The sequence below is a fragment of the Macrobrachium nipponense genome, chromosome 7, assembly GCF_015104395.2.
Source record: "Macrobrachium nipponense isolate FS-2020 chromosome 7, ASM1510439v2, whole genome shotgun sequence".
In the NCBI taxonomy this organism is placed as follows: Eukaryota; Metazoa; Arthropoda; class Malacostraca; order Decapoda; family Palaemonidae; genus Macrobrachium; species Macrobrachium nipponense.
The window spans coordinates 96100378-96121883 of NC_061109.1; the positions used below are offsets into that span (position 1 = coordinate 96100378).

The 21506-nt window shown below is 35.9% G+C and overlaps 1 protein-coding gene across 1 annotated transcript in view; it reads left to right on the forward strand.

Annotated features, from left to right (window-relative positions):
• The first annotated feature begins 4434 nt into the window (after nt 1–4434).
• LOC135217658 (uncharacterized) overlaps nt 4435–21506 on the forward strand; it is a 25275-nt gene continuing 8203 nt past the window's right edge. The window contains exons 1-5 of the mRNA XM_064253624.1: nt 4435–4582; nt 5044–5171; nt 7110–7192; nt 8842–9075; nt 20971–21109. Coding sequence (XP_064109694.1) covers nt 5052–5171; nt 7110–7192; nt 8842–9075; nt 20971–21109 — 576 coding nt within the window. The 5' untranslated portion in view covers nt 4435–4582; nt 5044–5051. The remainder of the gene's footprint in view (nt 4583–5043; nt 5172–7109; nt 7193–8841; nt 9076–20970; nt 21110–21506) is intronic.

The following is a 21506-nucleotide window of genomic DNA, read 5'->3' on the forward strand; positions in this document are numbered from 1 at the left end:
TAAATCTTCCACATATCTTTCCTCTAGCAGGGATAAATTCTTTTTCATGATAACCACGCAAGTGATTTTATCAATTTTTTCATTTCATCACTGAATGTAGATAACATAGGTAAATACTGGTTCAACCATGTCATGTTAACTCGTCCACTTTGTCCAATGCTGTCAGGGAAGGTAACATATTTGACATAGTCATATGATGATTTAAATAATTCTGTCTTCAATTTCTTCACTGAAAAAAAAGTGGCTGAACTTCATCTGCTTGTTATCCCTGCTCAAAGGGTCAGCATGATACTCATCTTTGGAATATACTACACCCTGTCTATCTGTCTGTCTGTCAAGACTGTCTGTCTCTCCGACTGTCAGTCTGTCTGTCAGTCTGACTGATGTCTGTCTGTCAGTCTGACTGACTGTCTGTCTGACTAACTGTTTGTCTGTCAGTCTGACTAACTGATTGTCCAGACTGACTGTCTGACTGACTGACTGTTTGACTGTTTGACTGTCAGTCTGACAGTTAGTCTGAGTGTCAGTCCAACTGTCAGTATGGCTGTCAGTCCAACTAACAGTCCGTCTGTCAGTCTGACTGACAGTCCGGATGACAGTCCTACTGTCAGTCCGACTGTCAGTCTGACTGTTAGTGTGACTGAAAGTCGGACTGACAGTTCGACTGACAGTCAGACAGTCAGTCAGTCTGACAGACAGACTGACACACAGGCAGTCAGTCAGACAGACAGAGTCTTGACAGACAGACAGTCAGTCAGACTGACAGACAGACAGTCAGACTGACAGACAGCAAGACAGTCAGTCAGACAGTCAGTCACAATGACACAGACTGACAGAAGACTGACTGTCTGTCTGTGACTGAGTGATTGACTGACGGACTGACAGTCTGACTGACTGTCGGACTCACAGTCGAACTGTCAGTCGGACTGTTAGTCTGTCTGTCAATCTGTCAGTCTTTCTGTGAGTCTGTCAGCCATTTCGACTGATTGTCAGTTTGACCGACTGACTGTCAGTGTGACTTTCAGTCCGACCGACAGTCCAACTGACAATCAGACTGACAGATAGACAGTCAGTGAGTCAGACAATCAGTCAGTCAGTCAGACTGACAGACAGACTGACAGACCGACAGACTGACAGACAGACAGTCAGTCAGACTGACAGACAGACAGACAGTCAGATTGACAGACAGACAGGCAGTCAGTTAGTCAGTCAGACAGACAGACAGACAGACTGTCTGTCTGTCTGACTGACTGACTGACAGTCTGACTGACAGATAGACAGTCAGACAGTCAGTCAGTCAGTCAGACTGACAGACAGACTGACAGACCAACAGACTGACAGACAGACAGTCAGTCAGACTGACAGACAGACAGACAGACCAACAGACTGAAAGACAGACAGTCAGTCAGTCAGACTGACAGACAGACAGACAGACAGACAGGCAGTCAGTTAGTTAGTTAGTCAGTCACAGACAGACTGTCTGTCTGTCTGACTGACTGACTGACTGACAGTCTGACTGACAGTTAGACTGACAGTCGGACTGACAGTTGGACTGACAGTTGGACTGACAGTCGGACTGACAGTTGGACTGACAGTTGGACTGACAGTCGGACTGTCAATCTGACTGACTGTCTGTCTGTCAGTCTGACTGACTATCTGTCTGTCTGTCAGTCTGACTGACTCTGTCTGACTGTCAGTCTGACTGACAGACTGAAATTTTACACCGAAGTGCTAATCCCCAGGTAGTCGATTTTTCCATCTGTGGATTAGCACCTTGGTGTTATGGGGTCTTTTCTCCTACTAGCGGCGTTGTAAGGCGATGATGGTATGATTTGTCAACAGGAAATGTGATGCCATTTCCATTGATAAAACGTCAGAAGCCCTACTGAAGCTTATTGCGTTACCTTCCTACAGTGTCACCCGAGCAGGTTACCATATGCATCGTAGTTATGCATATCATGTAGTTCCATACTTCATGTACTGTACCATGTAATTACAGTCATGTTCTCCTATTTTTTTTCTAATAACCATTTCCCTCGCCCTCTGCAGTAAAATCTGAACCACTGCAAAGCAATCTTTTAATTCTTAGCCTGCCTAAGGCCATTGACTGTTTTCTGGATTTTGGGGATTATTACAGAAATATGCAGCCGTCCATAGATACGTGGTATGTTGGCCATTTCAGGCCTCCAAGCTTCAGGCTATAATAACAGTAGCAGCGGCGACATCTCGAAAGCAGACCTTGGCATTGAGCCCAGTTATATGACGAATGACTCCGCTGTCTAGGATATAAATAAAACTGCTTATTTCAGTCATTCTATTTTAGCTCTTATAGTGGTATTAGTATTTTCTTGCCGAATTGGAGAGAAAGTTTCGCTCTTGAAATCCGTTTCAATAAAGGTCAGCTTGAAGTCAGAGGGAGGAAGACCTTATCTATTCATTTATCCTTTTTTTTTTGTCACCATCTTAGCAGACAGCTGGTAAAATTCAATTCGTTTTATGAAACAGGGAATGACCTCCGTCTCAAGAAATTTCTAGAAGTATCATTATTAGTTTCATACTATTTTAATTGCTAAAACGAACACCAGCTAGGTGTTGTGCAAATAGCATAATTGAAATTTGAGTAATAATGAAGTGTTTAATTTTAGTACCCTTGTGCACGATGTTCTTGATAAAGTTTTGTTTTTCTGAACATCACTGTCGTACTCTCCATAGAATTCAGTGATTAAATATACTAGCAACCTTACCCAACTACGATGGGTGATAAAATACGGGTGCAGAAGTGAAAAATTTATATGTACTATTTGTTCAGCAATATTAAAATAAGGGTGATTACACGAATAGTCTCTCTCTCTCTCCCTCTCTCTCTCTCTCTTGTAATGTAATTCAAGGGACGATCACTGAACGCAGAGAAATTCTTATTCATTGTTGCTTCCCATCTTTTAATGATATTCTCTCTCTGTCTCTGTCTCTCTCTGTCTCTGTCTCTCTCTGTCTCTGTCTCTCTCTCTCTCTCTTTTAAAGTAAGTGAAGCGATGATCAATGAACGTAAAGAAGTTCGTATTCATTATTGTTTACCCTCTTTTAATGATTCTCTCTCTCTCTCTCTCTCTCTCTCAATGTAAGTCAAGTAATGAAGACGGTGATGGGATTATCGGATTACTTAGCTCTCAAATCACAAATTATCTCCTCTCTTTCTTTCGCTCATTTTTCGATAGCAAGATAAAATGATAGAATTGTAGTGCATTAATGTTGTTAAACGGCTCTCCCTCTCTCTCTCTCTCTCTCTCTCTCTCTCTCTTGTCGGTGACTTTCGTTTCTTTGTCAATTACTTTGCACGGTGATACGAATGATAAAGTATCTTTCTTTTCATTATGTTACTGCAAAGACGCAACCTGTATGTCAGTGCGTTATGGCTACTGATAAATGCTCTTATGATCCTGTGTCTTCCAAAAAAAGAGTAGAAAGTAGGAACTTGTCAGTTTCCTTTTTATTATGTCCATTGGCAGGATCGAAATTCCGAATAAACATTACCGGGCAGTACTTCTTCAACGTTTTTTTGTGCACTGGCAGTCCCGATGGATTTAAGTTATTCAAAAAATCTTGCGGATATTGATGATAATTTTCATCTTCTATTGTGTCCGAGCTGAAATATTCGCTACTTTCTCCGGGGAAGTTGTACAGAAATTATGTATGAAAAATCGTAAAGTAACTAAGTCTACGGGAATAACCAGCCTCGTTTCACAGCCCGAAACAGCTCCGTTTCAAGGAATCCCTTCTCACCCCCGCCCCCTACAAAGGAGGGGGGTAGGTTGGATGAAATCCCATTACAAACCATTTTAGGGGTCCCCACCATAACCCTGCCAAGTTTCCTGCCCATCTGACCAGCCGTTTGGCCGTGATTGAATGACAGACAGACAGACAGACAGACATTACGCCCATTATAGTATGATAGGCTACCATAGAAGTACCGTAGTGTGACGCAATCACCACCTTCCCTGGGCAACTTGTCTGCTCTCGCTCCGTAAGAAATTAATGGGGCCGAATTTAAAACGGCTAGAAAATCGTTAATAGAGGGAAGTTAGCATTGAAACCCATATATATTCTAACTGAGATAAATACAAATTTATACAATAGTATGTAAAAAAAATACTTGTTGATTATATATCTAAAAGATTAAATAGCAACTAAGCAGCATATTTCATATAACATTATATAAATACTTATTACTATTCTTAATCAAATTATATTGGTCTGAATGTTAACAACCCTATATTAACGGTTTCATGGGGACTGCAAATCCGGGCCCTTTAATTTCTAATGGAGCGAAAACAGCCAGGGAACTCAACACGTGACCTGCGACGTCACGGCTACGGTACTCTATATTCTATATACTTTGCTCTATATCAAGTCAAATACCGTACATTTTAGCGTGAGCCGTACAATCATTTGGGCTAGCGTGAATGGCAGCGCCGCGTTTGTCTTCGTATTGGGAAACGGAATTCGAGCAACAACAGTGACCACCTGGGCATCCTCCGTAACTGAGGTCTCCGGAAAACGTCAATTTCATTGGGACGCTGGAAATGTAAGTTCGCCTTTGCTTTCGTGTGGCAAAGTTTTAAGAAAACTTGCAGGAACGTCCAAAAAGGCATTGTATTCTCATTTAATTAATTAAATAGATAAATGTGGTTTTTTGCACTCCTATAATTGATTTCCTGAGCGTGCATTACTTTGCAATTCCTGCTCATTTCAATAACCTTTTGTGTTTCTCTTTTGTAGAAGACATCTTAGACATGTAAGTTCAGCATTTTATCATGTTTTTTGATGTGTGCGCATTTTGAGTTTATTATTATTATTATTATTATTATTATTATTATTATTATTATTATTATGATTATTATTATTATTATTATTATTATGCGTTTTTCTCTATTCTGTTCTGTGGAAATCTGCCAGTTAAGATTTGTTCCTGCGTCTTGTTTTCTCTTGCTATGCACCCTATGTTTTTAATAAATAGCTTAAGTGCGTGCTTTTTTTTATCCACAGATATCACAATGGGCGGCTGGTCTTTGGATAACCCCGTGTTTGCCAACTACGTCTTCTTCTCGGGAGTCCTTGCGCTTAAAGTTCTTCTCATGTCATGTCTCACAGCATACTATAGGGTCACGAAAAAGGTCAGTTTTGACTCTGAAGTTTGCGTAGTCGTTTCGGTTAACTGCAAAACCTTAAGCAGTAAGCCACCTATTTCTCTGTAGCCTGAATATCAGTGATAAACATTAAAATCATCAATACATATGGAGAAATCTCACGGAAGTCAAATATATCTTGATGGTAGTGACTTAGACTTAGAATATATAAATTCGCCAGTAAGATCCAGACAATTTTTATACGTAAAAAATTGAAAAAAAAAATGCGCAATTTCATTAGGAGGACCTTTGCCATGGATTCTTTGTCGATATATTTTTTTTATCTTTTGTTTTCAGTTTCATATGCGCATGCATTGTTAAACCTCATTATCCGACTTATTAATTTAAAGTGTTCCATTTTATTGTCTCCATTTTCTCTGGATTACTTCATGTTCGATTAATACTTTAATGAAGATGGCACTCCCTCTGAACAAACTAGAAGAATACAGAATTAGAGAAAGATATTCTTAGAGTACTTAAGTTTAGAATGGACATGTTTCAATCAGTAATTACCTTGAGAAATTTTTTTTCCGAAATTTTTCTACATGAACACACATACACACACATATAAATATTGTATATATATATATATATATATATATATATATATATATATACATATATACATATATATATAACCTTAATTATCTAGTTAATTTTACGTTTTGGGAATAACTTACACCCAAGGGAATTAAAATTTACGAGTTCTTAAACCTGGATAGGTTAGATGCGCTTATCAACTAGTTATAACCCTTGGCTTTAATTTAATTTAATATATATATATATATATATATATATATATATATATATATATATATATATGTATATGTATATGTATATGTATATGTATATATATGTATATGTATATATGACTGGTAAACATGTTCTCTTACAACAGAATTCCATCTAATAAAAGGAGTCCATATAAACGCCAAAATATAGAGAGAAAAATACCATATTTCAGAGACAGCAGTCTCTGAATTATAGTATTTTTCGCTCTATATTTTGGTGTTTTTTCAAAGCTGAACAAATTCGCTGTCAAGAAGCACTTAGATTTCCGTAACGGATTAGCAACAATGTTTATAACAATTCTCGCATGGGCTGTGATGCAATTAATTGGTTTTAGACGAGTAAGAAATTAAATGTCAGAAGAGTCATCATCAGTACACAGACACATATACGTATATACATATATAGAAATATATAGAAGTATTGTGTACATAAAGTAATCTTCCGGAAAGTGAGGATGCTGTGATCCAAAACAAAGATAAAAAAGCACAGTCCAAAAACGTACAGATAAGGTTGGATTTCAAGTATAGTGGTGATTGCCCACCTTATCTCAAGTAGGAGGTTATCAAATGGAAACTGAAAAGTACCTTATTTCAGAAAGGAGCCAAAGTAGAAGCTTGAAGATGGGATATGGTACGATAAGATGATGTTAAAATTGTAAATATAATGGTTATATGATAAGGAATACATTTACAGACGCATTGTGAATTAACGCTCAGGGGAAGATGTTCAAGTTTTACTATATATATATATATATATATATATATATATATTATAATATATATATATATATATATATATATATATATATATATATATTATCTTGAGAATATTGTACGTATATATATATATATATATATATATATATATATATATATATATATATTATATATATATATATATATATATATATATATATATATATATATATATATATATATATATATATATGGTTATGTATATACATTATGAGGAGAGCGGTAGTAAATGGTTTAGAATCTAATATGCCTAATGAGTTGAATTGTGCCCCTTTTTACTGTTTGCATAGCATTTATGAATATTCACTGGGAATGAAATCCACTGTAAGTTTTCGTGAAATGCTTGGAATTTTACTTGGGAAAACGTATCCAATTTCAGGTGTTTTTCAATCAAGAAGATGCAAAAACTATGGGTATCAAAGAGTTGAAATTGAACGACCCGGACGTAGAGCGCGTCAGAAGGTGAGTCTTGCCTCTGTTTTTGCAGATTGTGCTTGTGCTTGTGCGTGTCCTTGAAGTGCATGTTTGCTTATCGTATAGCTATACCAATTTTTAGGTTTCTAGATATGGTCATCTGCTGATCAGTTTTCTCTATGCGCTACTTTTTGTGCGTGTTTTTAGAGGGTGTGGTCTGTCATTTGAACGCCTCTATTAATTGTTAAGAGTTATCCCTGTAAGACAGAATTGCTTAAAGGATAAAGTAATAGTTTACTGGTATAAGCTTCATTATCAATCAACAGTGAGTTGCTTAGGATTTTTTCATGCAGCATTATTTCCGTCCGTACATATCTTCAAAAACATGTTCCAAACATTTATTTTTGAAGTAAAAATTTGTACATGGATGGTTAGGTAACAATAAGTGATAATCAGTCGATTATATACATTTTATAATGAGTCTCGAGTAAGCAAGCGCATGTTTCTAAACGCTCACTTAATGATGAAATAGGGGCTTTCCTCAGTCATCATAATCACTGGGACAGGAAACAGGTGGTTTTGCTTTCTCAGAACTGGAGATATTCCAGTATGACAACAGAACCCGATTTCCTAATCTGTTTAAGTGTAAATTTACGGCTAGCTGTTGCATGAGTTTCACTATTAGGTAGGTTATATAATTTGACTATTTGCACCTTATCCATTGTTATAAATCAACATCAAGACACATAATGTATATATATATATATATATATATATATATATATATATATATATATATATGTGTGTGTATGTATATATATATATATATATATATATATATATACTATATATATATATAACACTTTATATATATTATGTATGTTGATTTTAATTTATAACAATGGATAAGCTACAGATGGTCAAATTTATCTAACCTAATGTAATAGTGAAACTGTTGCTATAGCTGAGCCCTAAATTTACAACAAATAGATCATGAAATTTGATATTACAACGATACAAATGAGATATCGAGAACGAATGGCCCATTTACAAGGGTATTTATGGCGATATCTTAATGTTAGGCAGTGTAATGTTCATTAGATATGAAACAATGTTTTATTAGCTCTTTCATTATGTATTAAGGAAAATTTAATCCTTTGCATCCCCTTGATAAGAAAGGAAACTAGATCATAATCTTATTATTTGATTTGGATAGGTTTTTCATATTAAACATGTAAGAATCGCCGTGATTCCGTCTACAAAAATAACTTATCCTTTTGAAAGTGACTCATTTGGTTTATTTCCAAGTTGCTCGTATTTCTTAGAACTTCAGGCTAATGAATGAAGTTGAACTAAGACTGATAGCAATGTATACAACGTACCAAAATGTTTTTACCTGTATGAAAAAGCTATAACCCCAGGGACTTGGTGTTTGACAAGGTTTTTCACAGTATTACTCCAGGTCTTTGTGACAGTATGAGATGACTGCTTTCGTCTGAAAGTCCTGTAAAATTGCACTGGTGTTTTCAATATTTCTTGCAAAACGTGTTGTAATTGGTGTGTTGTTATTTATTATTATTATTATTATTATTATTATTATTATTATTATTATTATTATTATTATTATTATTATTATTATTATTATTATTATTATTATCAACTGATGTGTTATTATTATTAATATTATCATCTAACAGAGCCCATCAAAACGACATAGAGAACATCCCTGTATTCTGGATCCTTGGTCTTCTGTACATTCTTACCGACCCTTCAGAATCAGTCTCCAAGATGGTATTCCGGATATTCACCTTTTGCAGAATAATACACACTGTCTTTTATCTCTCGGAGAATAACATGAGGCCTATACCATATTTCGTTGCCATGGTTGTCAAGCTTTTCATGGCAGGGAATGTCATCATCACTTTCATGAAGTGAAAGAGGCTTCAGAGTGCTATGAGAATTCATCAGTAATTATCCTATTAAAATTTTTTTCATGATTGTATGTTCTGTGTATCTATTGAAGCTATTAGGTTATGCTATGAAACACCTACCGAATACTTTGTTAGTTATTTTGATTCATAATCTCATTTCAAAATAGGCCTAATTTTTGTAATTTATCTTATCTGGCCTTAGATCTGAATGAAATTTCACTTATTTTCTCTCAGTGATGTATACAGATCTTACAAGTCTTACAAGTTGTATACTTTTTCATGATATACAGAATGGCTTGTTTTCTTGTCATTACAGTGATTTATTTGCTATTTTATTATACATACAATTTGCATAGTCAAAATGCTTATTCCTTACGTAGCAAATAAATATATTCTTATGTTCTGGAACTTTAAGTCGTTATGTACTACACCTTTCAATGAAATTCTTCTGTAGACGTTTTCAATAACAGCTCAAGTGAAGGGGAGCATTACGTTATTAAGACGTCACTCCAAATGAACACACGTGAAAAAAAAAAAAAAAAATAGAGACTTCCAGTCACAAAGGCTTACCGTGAGCATAAAAAAAAGCTAAAACTTCTCGACGTTCATATGTCATGCCTTATTTTAGTTAGTAACCTGGATATGATACAATATAGTCTCGCCTATGGTAGATTCACATCAACCGTGCATGTGATGTCTAAGCCAGTTCCTTACGACGATCCTGATTGGCTGTTGATAAGCCAATCACAGGGCTGGAAACTCTCAGTCTCTCTCGAGAATTCACAAAGGCAGGATGCATGCTCCACCTCTCCTGAGGATAGGCCAGTCCCTTACGACGCTCCTGATTGGCTGGATGTATGCTCCACCTCTCCTGAGGGATACTGGTCCTCAGGAGAGGTGGAACATGCATCCTGCCTATGTGAACTCTCTCGAGAGAGGTTAAGAGTTTCCAGCCCTGTGATTGGCTTATCAACAGCCAATCAGGAGCGTCGTAAGGGACTGGCCTAGACATCACATGCACGGTTGATGTAAATCTACTATAGTGCGTCAGTTTTGTACACTCGAAAAGAAAACTGAAGATACAGTTTTCATTAGCTTTCGTTCATCCAATTTCCCATTTGTTTTTACTGGAAAGACATACTATCGCTAAATTCACTCTAGAATATAAAAATACGCTGGAAATTATATCATATAAGTTAAAACTGCAAAACAAAACCGTCCAGATACTTAAAAACACGATATATGTCCGAAGTAATTGGAATTTCTCAGATGGATTCGTTCATAGTGATCTGGTAGATAGAATGTGAATTTCTGATTTTAGTACTATGTATCACGACGACAATATTTACTCGTTTTGAACGGGGATATATTGCATTATCGAAAGTGGTGAATGCAATTATTTTAGTTTCTACAAACTTATGTTTGTATTCCAAAGCGATTAAGGTTAGTTGACGTCAATGGCACTCAATGTTGCGACGGCTAAGGTAGGTTGAACAAATCTAGTTGCATCCTCAAGAGCATTTTCTATGATGTGAGGAGGAGCCCTAGAACTTCGAGCGGGAAAGCGCAAGTCACTGGATACTGGCTAACGTAACGGATGTCACACTTTGATTACTTTGACGTTGACATAGATCGAATGCTAGTTGCTGTTTACAAAGCTATTGTCTTTAAACATAAATCTTAATCAAGGTTAAAGTAGCATGTCAGCTCAAAGATTTTCTGGCTATATGCTCCCATTACAAAGCAGTTCGTAGTAGCCTACAGCCCTACCCGACTGCATTTCTTTGCCGCGAGGCTGAAAGATCTCCCACGATATAAAACTTTAATTGCCTGTGCAATACATATTGAGTTATTTGTGGTAATAAATATATTTACTTAACATAGCTTTTTTCGTGAATGATTTGTGGATGAAACCCGATTTTCAAAAGTAAAGACTATATCAAGAAAGCAAGAATGACCGCACCCTGTGTCTAAAATTTTCCACGTTTTTTTTTACAATCTTTGAATGCTACGGCAACTGTCGAATGTAATCAAGATTAGGGTATGAATTTCTTAGAGAATTAACTTGAATATTATGATCCTTCAAATTTTATCTAGCATAGTGCAGCACGATCTTGGCAGTCATATCCTATCGCGCAAGCATAGGCCTATCGATAGAGATAATTAATTCATTATATTTTCTTCTGCCTTTCCCCCCACAAGTCCGTCACCAGTACTATAAATCTCTCTCTCTCTCTCTCTCTCTCTCTCTCTCTCTCTCTCTCTCTCTCTCTCTCTCTCTCTCTCCACTTCTAAAACATACTTTAAAAATATAAATATTGCCACTCAATCTCCCAAAGAAAATTGAAATTAAGAAGTTATAAATAGGCCTAAGCTTTCACATGAGCAGACTTTGCTCCTCTCTCTCTCTCCCACCCCCACTTTTAAAACACATTTGAAAAAATATTATCACTCAATTTCTCAAAGTAAATATAATGAATTAAGTATCTCTATAGATAGACCTATGCTTGCACTCTCTCTCTCTCTCTCTCTCTCTCTCTCTCTCTCTCTCTCTCTCTCTCTCTCTTTTTTCCAAGTTTCTCTCTCTCTCTCTCTCTCTCTCTCTCTCTCTCTCTCTCTCTCTCTCTCTCTCTCTCTCTCCACTTTTGAAACATTTGAAAAAATATTATCATTTAATCTCTCAAATTAAATATAATGAATTAAGTATCTCTATCGATAGGCCTATGCTTGCGCGCTCTCTCTCTATCGTCAGAATATTTAATTCTTTACTGTATTGTTCCTCACGATTTCCACAAGTACTGCCCAAATTTCAAAACCCTTTCTCTTATTGTTTAAGATCCGTCTTTAATTACGTATGAATTTTATGTCAGTTTAGTGTCAAAGATTACTTGTAAATAAGGTTTCACAGTAGGTTTTAAAAAAGGATGATCGATATTCTACCCTGAACTGACGTTACCAAACTAACATTAATGAATGATATAGAGCCTGTTTCTACATTCAAGTATAAATGATTATAGGACCTCAACAGAATCTTTATGGGTAAAGTTGATGGAAATCTAGAGAGCAACAAACACTATGATTTTGAAGCTCCGCCCCTTTTATAGAGTTGCCAGGTGTGGCATTATTGAATAATATATTATGTCCGAAGATTTAAGAAAACTGTATTTTAAGTTTCCTTGCTGAGTGTACAGTATGCAGCAAAACTCGTGTTACTTTTTTATTTTTGTACTGGACAAGCGTTGTTCTCAAGTTGCCACTTAGTATTAAATCTCGTATTTTATAAAACGTGTATATATGAGGAAAGTTGGTCACTTGTTATATAGAATCTTATCATTGAAATATATTGGAACCTGAAAACCAAAAAATATTTCACGCTACAATATTTCTGAACGAAAACTAAATACGTTACTGTAGCATGAAAACCTCAGATCACCGTGACTTCCATGAGTCGTGTGGAATCGTCAGTCTGGACACTGTGAAAGAGGACATCGCGATGGAGAGCAAGAGAAAAGTTGAGCAGAGCATAGTCTAATGATAAAAATGGGTGCATTTGGGATATGAATTCGAAGTTATTACTTTTAGCTTTTGTGGCTTTGTGTATAAAGCAAATGTTAGTCGAGATCATGATTTCGATACTTGCAATAAATTATGGCTTAGGCTTAGGTTATAGCTAGTGCTACATAAGTCTAGTCTCCCGAGGGTTTCTTCAGTTTGAAGAAAAGTAAATAATAAATAACTGAATAAATAAGCGAGGTGAAGAGTAATCTTCGCTATTAGAAACACAACTAATTTATATTATTTTACTTTTACTTTAGGAATGGAAGACTATAATCAGGTCGGATATTATCAGCTACAACTGTCGAGTGCAGATTCTACAGAATGACAACTGCAACGTATTTATAAACAATAATGGCTAGGCCAATGCTATTGGCTTTATAACATACTGGGGCTATATTCCAGACAGCAACAAGTTGCATCAAATCTTTGTAACTTATGAAGGGTGTCTATAAGACCATAAAGCAGGATTTGTGAAATTCTTCCACAGTCTTGGTGTGGTATACTTCCGTCATTATTTTCTTCATAGGCCTATAGGCTTAATGAGAATGATATACGTAATCGAGAAGCGCGAAGTGCACTTGGCCTACGGGTAAGGCAAGCTAAGCATTTGGCGGGCCACTAGCACCCTTCACCAGTTGGGTCTAATGAAATCTTAGGTAGATCTCAAGAAATGTAACTTAGTAAAGGCATTAATAAACCAAGCAGCAAATAATGAATATGATTGATAATAATAACGGTACTTAGTAAAGGCATTAATAAACCAAGTAGCAAACAATGAATATGATTGATAATAAAAACGGTATAGGTTAAGTAAATGGTATACCAATATAATTATTTTTAAAAAATACGTATAATTCTTTGGAAACTACATAGGTCCCTGTGAAAAATAATATACCAATTCCAGCAAAACCAATAGAGTAAACACAACATCGTCTTTAAAACACGTCATACATATATAGCTACACATCACATACATACATACAGAGAGAGAGAGAGAGAGAGAGAGAGACGAGAGAGAGAGAGAGGAGAGAGAGAGCAGAGAGATAGAGAGAGAGAGAGAGAGAGAGAGAGAGGAGAGAGAGAGAGGAGGAGAGATTGAGGGTTAATTATATTTAGTATGTGAGCCTAGGTTGTCTATTACCGAATTAAGCCGCCTAGGAATACTGTCAACCAGTCTACTGCAAATATTTTCCCCACGCATTGACTCCCACACTGACAAGCAATGGCTTATGATGGCTTGTTTACTGTTCAGAACGGAGCCATCCCATTCCTTTGTCATAATGGCCCATAAATTTTCAATGGGATTGAGATCCGGAGATTTTGCAGGCCAGTCGATCCGAATAACTTCTGGATGCTGCTGTAACCACTTTCTTACTGGCATGCTATTATGAACAGAGTTGTTGTCCATTGCCAAGAATATGGGCAACGGTTCCGGAATCAGTAGCATCCTAACAGATGGAATCAGCACCTCGTCAAGAATGTCAAACATACTGCCTGCCATTTAATCGCTCATGGATTGGCACTAAAGCACCTGGTCCGCAAGACGCCATCCAACCCCAAAGGCCAAGCGGGTATCCTCCCACTTCGTCGATTTGGTTCTACATATTTATCCTCAAATCTGAAAAAATAGAGAGAAGGATTTAGAGAAAATATAGATTTACAGATATTCAGAGAGAAACAATGACGGTGGGCTTACTTTTAAATATAAAAGAAACTGTTTTAACTGCAGTTCTTCCTCTCATCAATAGATCTTATGGATTAGAAAAAAAGAACTGGCGCTTTTATTAAGCCATACTTTCAGTAATATTGCTATAACACCGAACTTTTAACTTTTAAGACTTGAAGCGCATTGTTAAGAAAACACTATAAGGTTATTCTATAAAACTATATATATATATATATATATATATATATATATATATATATAATTTATATCTACCCTAGATATATATATTAGAAATATATTAGATATATATATATATATATATATACAGTTCTTTAATATGCATTTAACCAAAACTTATTTAAATATTAGAAACAGCTACGTCAGTTGTATTTTCTGCCAGACTTAGTTTTACAGTGAAATAATTAAAAGAAATCTTTGGTTGTAGGCCTAATAGTATATGTTATGAACTCGGAAAAGAGGCATATGGAAAGTTGTCATAGCATAGTAACCTTAAACGACTTTCAAGTCAGTGCAATGTGTATTCAAACATTCACGAGACTCGGAGGAAAGCTAGCACGAACTTCCTCTGCGACTGGTTTCCCGCCAAGCAACACTTCGAAGCGGAGGCGGTCGAAGCGGAGGCGGGATTTTATAGATATTTAAAACTGCTTCCTCAGTAATGACAATTTCCAACTCCCACCCTAGCTCAAATTAATTTAAATCTTCTCTTGCATTATTTTTCCCTGATTACATCGTAACTTCCATTAAAGATATTTGTCAGCAGGTTTAAAAACCAGTGTAAGATGAATTTATTATTCATTAAAGCTTTAGCATTTAAACAGACTAGGCCTATAATACAAAGTATATCACACCTAGGCTACCACGCAAAAATATATAAGGCAAAATAAGTAAATGTTCATTACCTGGTTTTTCCTGGACGCCAGCAGTGCAGTCTTCCCTGTTGGTCGTTGCAAAAAGTCTTCTCGTCACAAAATATAACAGTTTCCCAAAACTGCTCGCTCCTGGACAGATATTCGAGCGCAAACCCGAGACGATGGTCCATATGCGTCTGTGTAAGTTGAGGCTTGAGCGCAGGTTTCCTACATAGAAGACCAGCTTCTTGAAACCGACGTCTTACAGTGTCAACTGATGTTTGTATATTTGTTTCTCGTTTCACTGAAAATGATGACGAAAACGGGTTTTTGGTTATAAAGTTAATTAACACTTCGTCTTCTTCTGCGGTTGTGCAGCGGGGTCTCCCAGATCTAGGGTGGCTTTTCAATCCTTCTCCGTCGTTGTATCGTTTTAGCCATCTATACACAGTTGTCTTGTTGATATTAAGACGATTAGCTATGTCTTTTTTTGAAAATCTGGCGAGATGCAGCTCAACTATAGCTCTCCTTGTTGGGGGTGACGTTTCCGGTCGCTGTCGGGTTGCTCCAACCATGTTTGGCAAATGACCACAGTTGACGTCATGTTAGGCCACGCCCACAACTACATCTCCGTTACGTTCATTACATTAAATAAATTACTATGATGGCTAACATGTAAAATTCGTTTAATATTTACGTCTTTTCATATTTACCATGATTAAAAACTAAGGTGTTAATGTATTTTCTAATGACCTAGCTATATTTTGATAAAAAATATATAACATTATACTATAAAACCATGCTAAATGAACTGTATCTTTTTATGAGCGAAGTTCCAAAATGTTTCGCCGTTGCAATTCAGTGTCATTAGAAATGTGAGAAGGGTAAGAGTTGCCAGTTAGTCACTTTTTGAACGAAAATCACTGAAATCGGGTCACTCGAGTTTTGCTGCATACTGTACAACCGTTTTTTGTGCCCATATGCAACGATTAGGGAAAATGTTACCATGAACAAAACAAGCATTGATTTCATAATTGCTGAATATTGTGACAGTTGATTTGGAAGGACACACAACTGCTAATACTCCTAATATAATAGTATATTTCAGACGTTTAAGGAACTTTCGTTCAAAGCTATCAAACGTTCATTGCAGTAATTAAGAAACTCGTCGATATGGTTTGTAAGAAGCAGCCCATTATTTATATTTTGTTTCAGTATTGTTGAACCAATGCTTTTTAGTTTTCTAAAAGAAGCAAATATGCCAAAGAACAAACTGATTTTTGGGAGTGAACATGAACAGCTGAATTAATTCTCATTTGCATACTGAAAACTATGGCTTGTTGACCAGGGGAAAAATTCTTCAGTGGAAACATGAGAGCCAAAGATAGAGGATGGTTGGTTGGGTTACAATCAAGATTCTTATTCCAGCACGGGCTCTTGCCCAAATGCTACTCTAAGTGTGGTAAAGTGTTGAAGGGTATAACTTGATGGGCTTCAGGCTTTTAATTGTCATAATTCTGCCTTCACAATTAAGAGGGGTCTACACTATGAGTGCCAAAGTATATATGGATACCTTGAAGAGTGCATTTCTCTTTGGAATCCAGACCATATGATATCTTATGGTTACTTGCTTGACCTCTTTCCATTTAGGACTTTACAGAATAGGTGGGAGGTACCTCATATATAGGGTGACCATTTATTTGACTTGCGAAAGGGGGACAAAGATATAGTAAGCCCATGCGCAGTTGCACTTATGTTGAGTCGTTATAAACTCAGAAGTTTAATACATAAGTATATTCAATTACAGGTGATGATAAACGAGAAAGTCTATCAATCAGTGTTTTTATTCAGACATTATCGCTGACATTTTAAGGTCTATCAATTAGTGTTTTTATTCAGACATTATTGCTGACATTTTAAACAGAAAATTTTTCTTTAAATTTTAAGGAAAATTACAGACATTATTTAAAAAGAAAAAAAAAATTCTTACAACATTCTTTGGCGTATTTTTGGCTTGATTTGATCTTTACTAAATATATTCAATAACAGGAAATGATAAATTAGGTTTATCAATGACATTGTTTTTATTCAGACGTTATTTACTGCTGACATTTTAAACAAAAATTAGTCTCTAATTTTTAAGGACAATTGTAGTAATTACATAAAAAAAGAAAGGCTGAAAGGGGGACATTAGGGCGTCCCCCCAAGACTGCAGTTTTTTGGGGGATAAAGAGTCAAAAAGAGGGACTGTCCCCCTCAAAGGGGGACGTATGGTCGCCCTACTCATATATCTTGCGATGTCCTCTGAACAAACTACATGTGCAGTCAAAAAACCCATGGCTAATAAGACGACTAAGGATCTTCATGAGTGGAGAATCATAATCGAAAAATGTGTGATTTCAAATTACCGTTAATTGACATAAGTAACACTGTATCATGTATATTGTTTTATAAGCTATACATTAGGTATGGCAACCTTTAGGAGAACAAAGGAGGAGCATAACATGTAAAATCATGTGGAGTGTTTTTATTCATTAATTAACCATTTGTTCGTAGATCAGTCTGCAGATTCTCGCTCCATAATTCATGAATGTAATGATGAAACAAATTCTGAAATCTCGACATCAACAGGTAATTCACCCAAAGCCCGAAAAAAAGAGAATAGTTCGGTGCACTGTAAGTTTTACTACAGGGTTTTGTGCATCTAGGTACAGCCAGTTTCTGGCAATTTTTTGTATATCCTTTCCTGCTTACTTTCTTCCATTTTCCTGTTTAGCTTCTCCAACTATTACTTCGTGCAACTGTGGGGTTTCTCCCAGATAATTGTACTTCATCTCAGCCGATTTCTGGATCTCCTTATCTAGAAAGCTGACATTGTGTTTCCTTACGGCAGCAAAAACAAGGCAACGATAAAGTTTAGTAAGACCAGAACAACAATTCAGAATTTGGTTACCTTCTACTAATATAGGAACAAGAGCTGTTAATGGTATAGGGCTAACTCAGTTTAGACAACAGCGATAAGCCCGACAACTGGTCCGTATTCTTCACTTTTATCCACAGGAAGCCCACCATTGACAACCGCTGTTCAAAGGAAGAAACAGAACCCACAGAAGATATCATGACCTTGAAACGTAGTAAAATGAAGGTGGAAGATACTCATCATGACTAAGCGTTTTTAAAGTCTGGAATTTTTTTCATTCTTCTTTGTTGTTATAAGTTACTTATTTCAGACTCTGCTTATTTAAAAGTCATGAACTCTTAATGCATGGGATCACAGTCCTGTGACTCATTTGCTATATAATATACAAGGAATTCTTTGGACCTTCTAACATTATGAGAGACTGCCTCAAGCATTATTCACTGCCAGACGTAAGCGCTGAGCTTCATCGTCTTCGTTTTAGATTTCATAATTTCGGGGGATTTTTTCGACATATGCGATTGATTTATGATTAAAACTTTTACATCTATTACAAGTTGTCTTATGAACGTCATGGATTACAATACAAAACAATTGAAACAGTACGACAACCACTAGTATCGATTTACAAAACCTACTCCAACACTGCCTACGTTAACTGAGTCTGATTCGTCGTAAGTTGGGTACGCTGCTTTGTCAAGGCTTGCCTTACCTTCTGCCTCTCCTCCACAATTTTCCCAACCATTACAGAACTGTCTTGCACACCTTTCTCATCTCGTCGACTCCAGAATATGTAAGTTTGACGGTCAACGTAATTTATGTGTATTTTTTACGACCTTGCCATAATTTCGGTGTATTTTTGACGGTCACCCTAATTTCTATGTATTTTGAAGCATGTTAGTTAATAGTTATAAAGGTGATTATATATATATATATATATATATATATATATATATATATATATACATATATATACATATATATATATATATATATATATATATATATATATATATATATATATATATATATATATATATTGCGTGTGTGGTAGATTGGGAATGGTTGTAAATCGTTAAAAACAATTCAAAGCGCGCATAAGAGATATTTCCTTTAACCACAAACTGTTAGATCAGAAGTCAGACATGCTGTGATGCAGTGTCTTCCAGCAAGAAGTAAAGATCATGTTGATGGCAAATTGTTTGTCGTTATAGGTAACAAATCTGGGAATGCAAATGGCAGAATAAATGTATATGAAGAGTACTCAACCTTGACGAATGCTCATCATTTTTATCCATGAGACTAGTAAATAATGCTGTCATAAGTAGGTTAGTCACCGTTTAGAAAAGAAATAATAAACGCTCTAGGCTCTTTTCCTTGGAATACAGTCCATGGTATAAGACCATGATCTTTAGACCATGTTACAATCACTACAATTGCAGAGAACGAGGAACTGTTTTCAACTCCACTTGCGTGGCGATAGGGCGCACACTCATTCACAAGTCTCATGTGACTATTGTGCACGGGCAGCTATATGAACAACGATTGATATATTGCTATAATATAATTCCCTAACTTGATCTAATTCAATTCTTGCCCACATATGATGATGGTGGTTTTGTTACCTTTTCCTTGAATTGAATGTGTAAAGTACAGTTTAGTTTAAGGTAAATATGATAAGAAATTGCGTCAGGTGTGGGATGCTTCGAATGTTCAAGTGGGACGTCTTTGTTTCTTATCAGAAAACCAGAGCCTCGAAGCATCTGATAAGTCGAGGAACTGCTGTGTAACAGTGATTACTCGAATCGAAGAAACAATAACCGAATGATGCTTGCACGCGCCAAGCTGCTTGTGCCAGTGGCATCCCTGCCTCTGAAGGTCAACAAAACCATGTTAGTATGACTAGATCGTTCAACGGGGGACTGAAATCATGCTTTTGTCTGACGCTGTAAAAATAGTTCTTTGAAAATGTGATGATGCTGATTAGATACGGTAGGGTTCAGATTATAAATCAGGACAGAAAAGAACTACTTGTTCAAGGAAACAGCACTTGCGCTAAAAAGTAAATGTCTTATGGATTGTAATTTGGGTAACTCATATTTTCAAGTTAGTTGACAAAAGGAATTATTCTTTTTCATTGTGTATTTCAATATTATCTTGTGAAATCAGCGTCTCTGTACCAATAGAGAGAGAGAGAGAGAGATTTTGTCTTATAATTTTGATAAGTGATGGTTATAAGGCTCGTTGAATATTGGTTAACTTGAAATTTCGAAAAATGAAATAATGTAATAAAAAGGTACGTAAGCATAGTAACAACGCCTAAAACCTTTTGTGAAATGGGAAGATGATGAGGACTTCACTTTTTGGGGGGATTTGAAAAGTGCAGTTCATTCAAATCTTTGATCAACTTTCTCATTAAAAAGAAGGGTTTTTGTTTAAATAAAAAGTCTGTCGCCAATTTTACAAGGTCCCTTATCTACACTTCTTTATACATTCGACACCTGACCAGATGTAAAAATTTCTGTGACATGCATAATCAATTAGTTACAAAGTAAGTTTCCAATGGCGTTTGAGTTACTTGGTATTGTAAAAGCAAGTAGTAATGGGTGTCAGGATTGTTTTTCCAGAAATCGACCCGTCAATTATAAAATTTCTTATTCTCTGAATTTGTAGACTGCATACGAGCGATTCTTTATATACAGGGTATCTTTATATTTAGCGTAACCGGCTATATTAATTAAGTGTATTCGATCTGTTTAAAAATGGAAATATTTTTGCGTAAGGTTTTTTCTCCTTCCCATAATGAAATGTTCAAAGATGAAAACGTATCACAAACTTCATTAGAAATATTCTGAAAATGTCTTCATAAGTCTCTGTGGTAGCTGTGAAGAAGGCATATCTGACTTTCGTATTCTAGCTGCACCGGTAGCAACAACACTCATTGCTGCACGTTGTTCTAAGTATTGGAGTCGTCATGATGACTTAGATTTTGTAAGAATATCTATACAGTACAAGGCCAAGGTGTGCCCATTCGTGCTTTGCATCTGCTACGAAAAGTACGCGTTATTATTATTATTATTATTATTATTATTATTATTATTATTATTATTATTATTATTATTATTATTATTATTATTATTATTATTATTATAACATTTATTTCACCTGAAGATTCTATACATATACAAGATGCAGGTACAACTTACTAAACAGGCAGAGCAGTAGCTATCAGACGAGAGTACTAGTAATAATAACAGTAATATAGAATGATAGCAATGATGATAATAATACGCATACTATTCCTAAAATGATAACGATTGGTTAGATAAGCTTTTTGGATAGAATGAACAGTAGGCATTTTGTAAAGATGCTGCGATATTTCTTAATGATAATGTTAATGAGAGCACGTTTCAGTAGA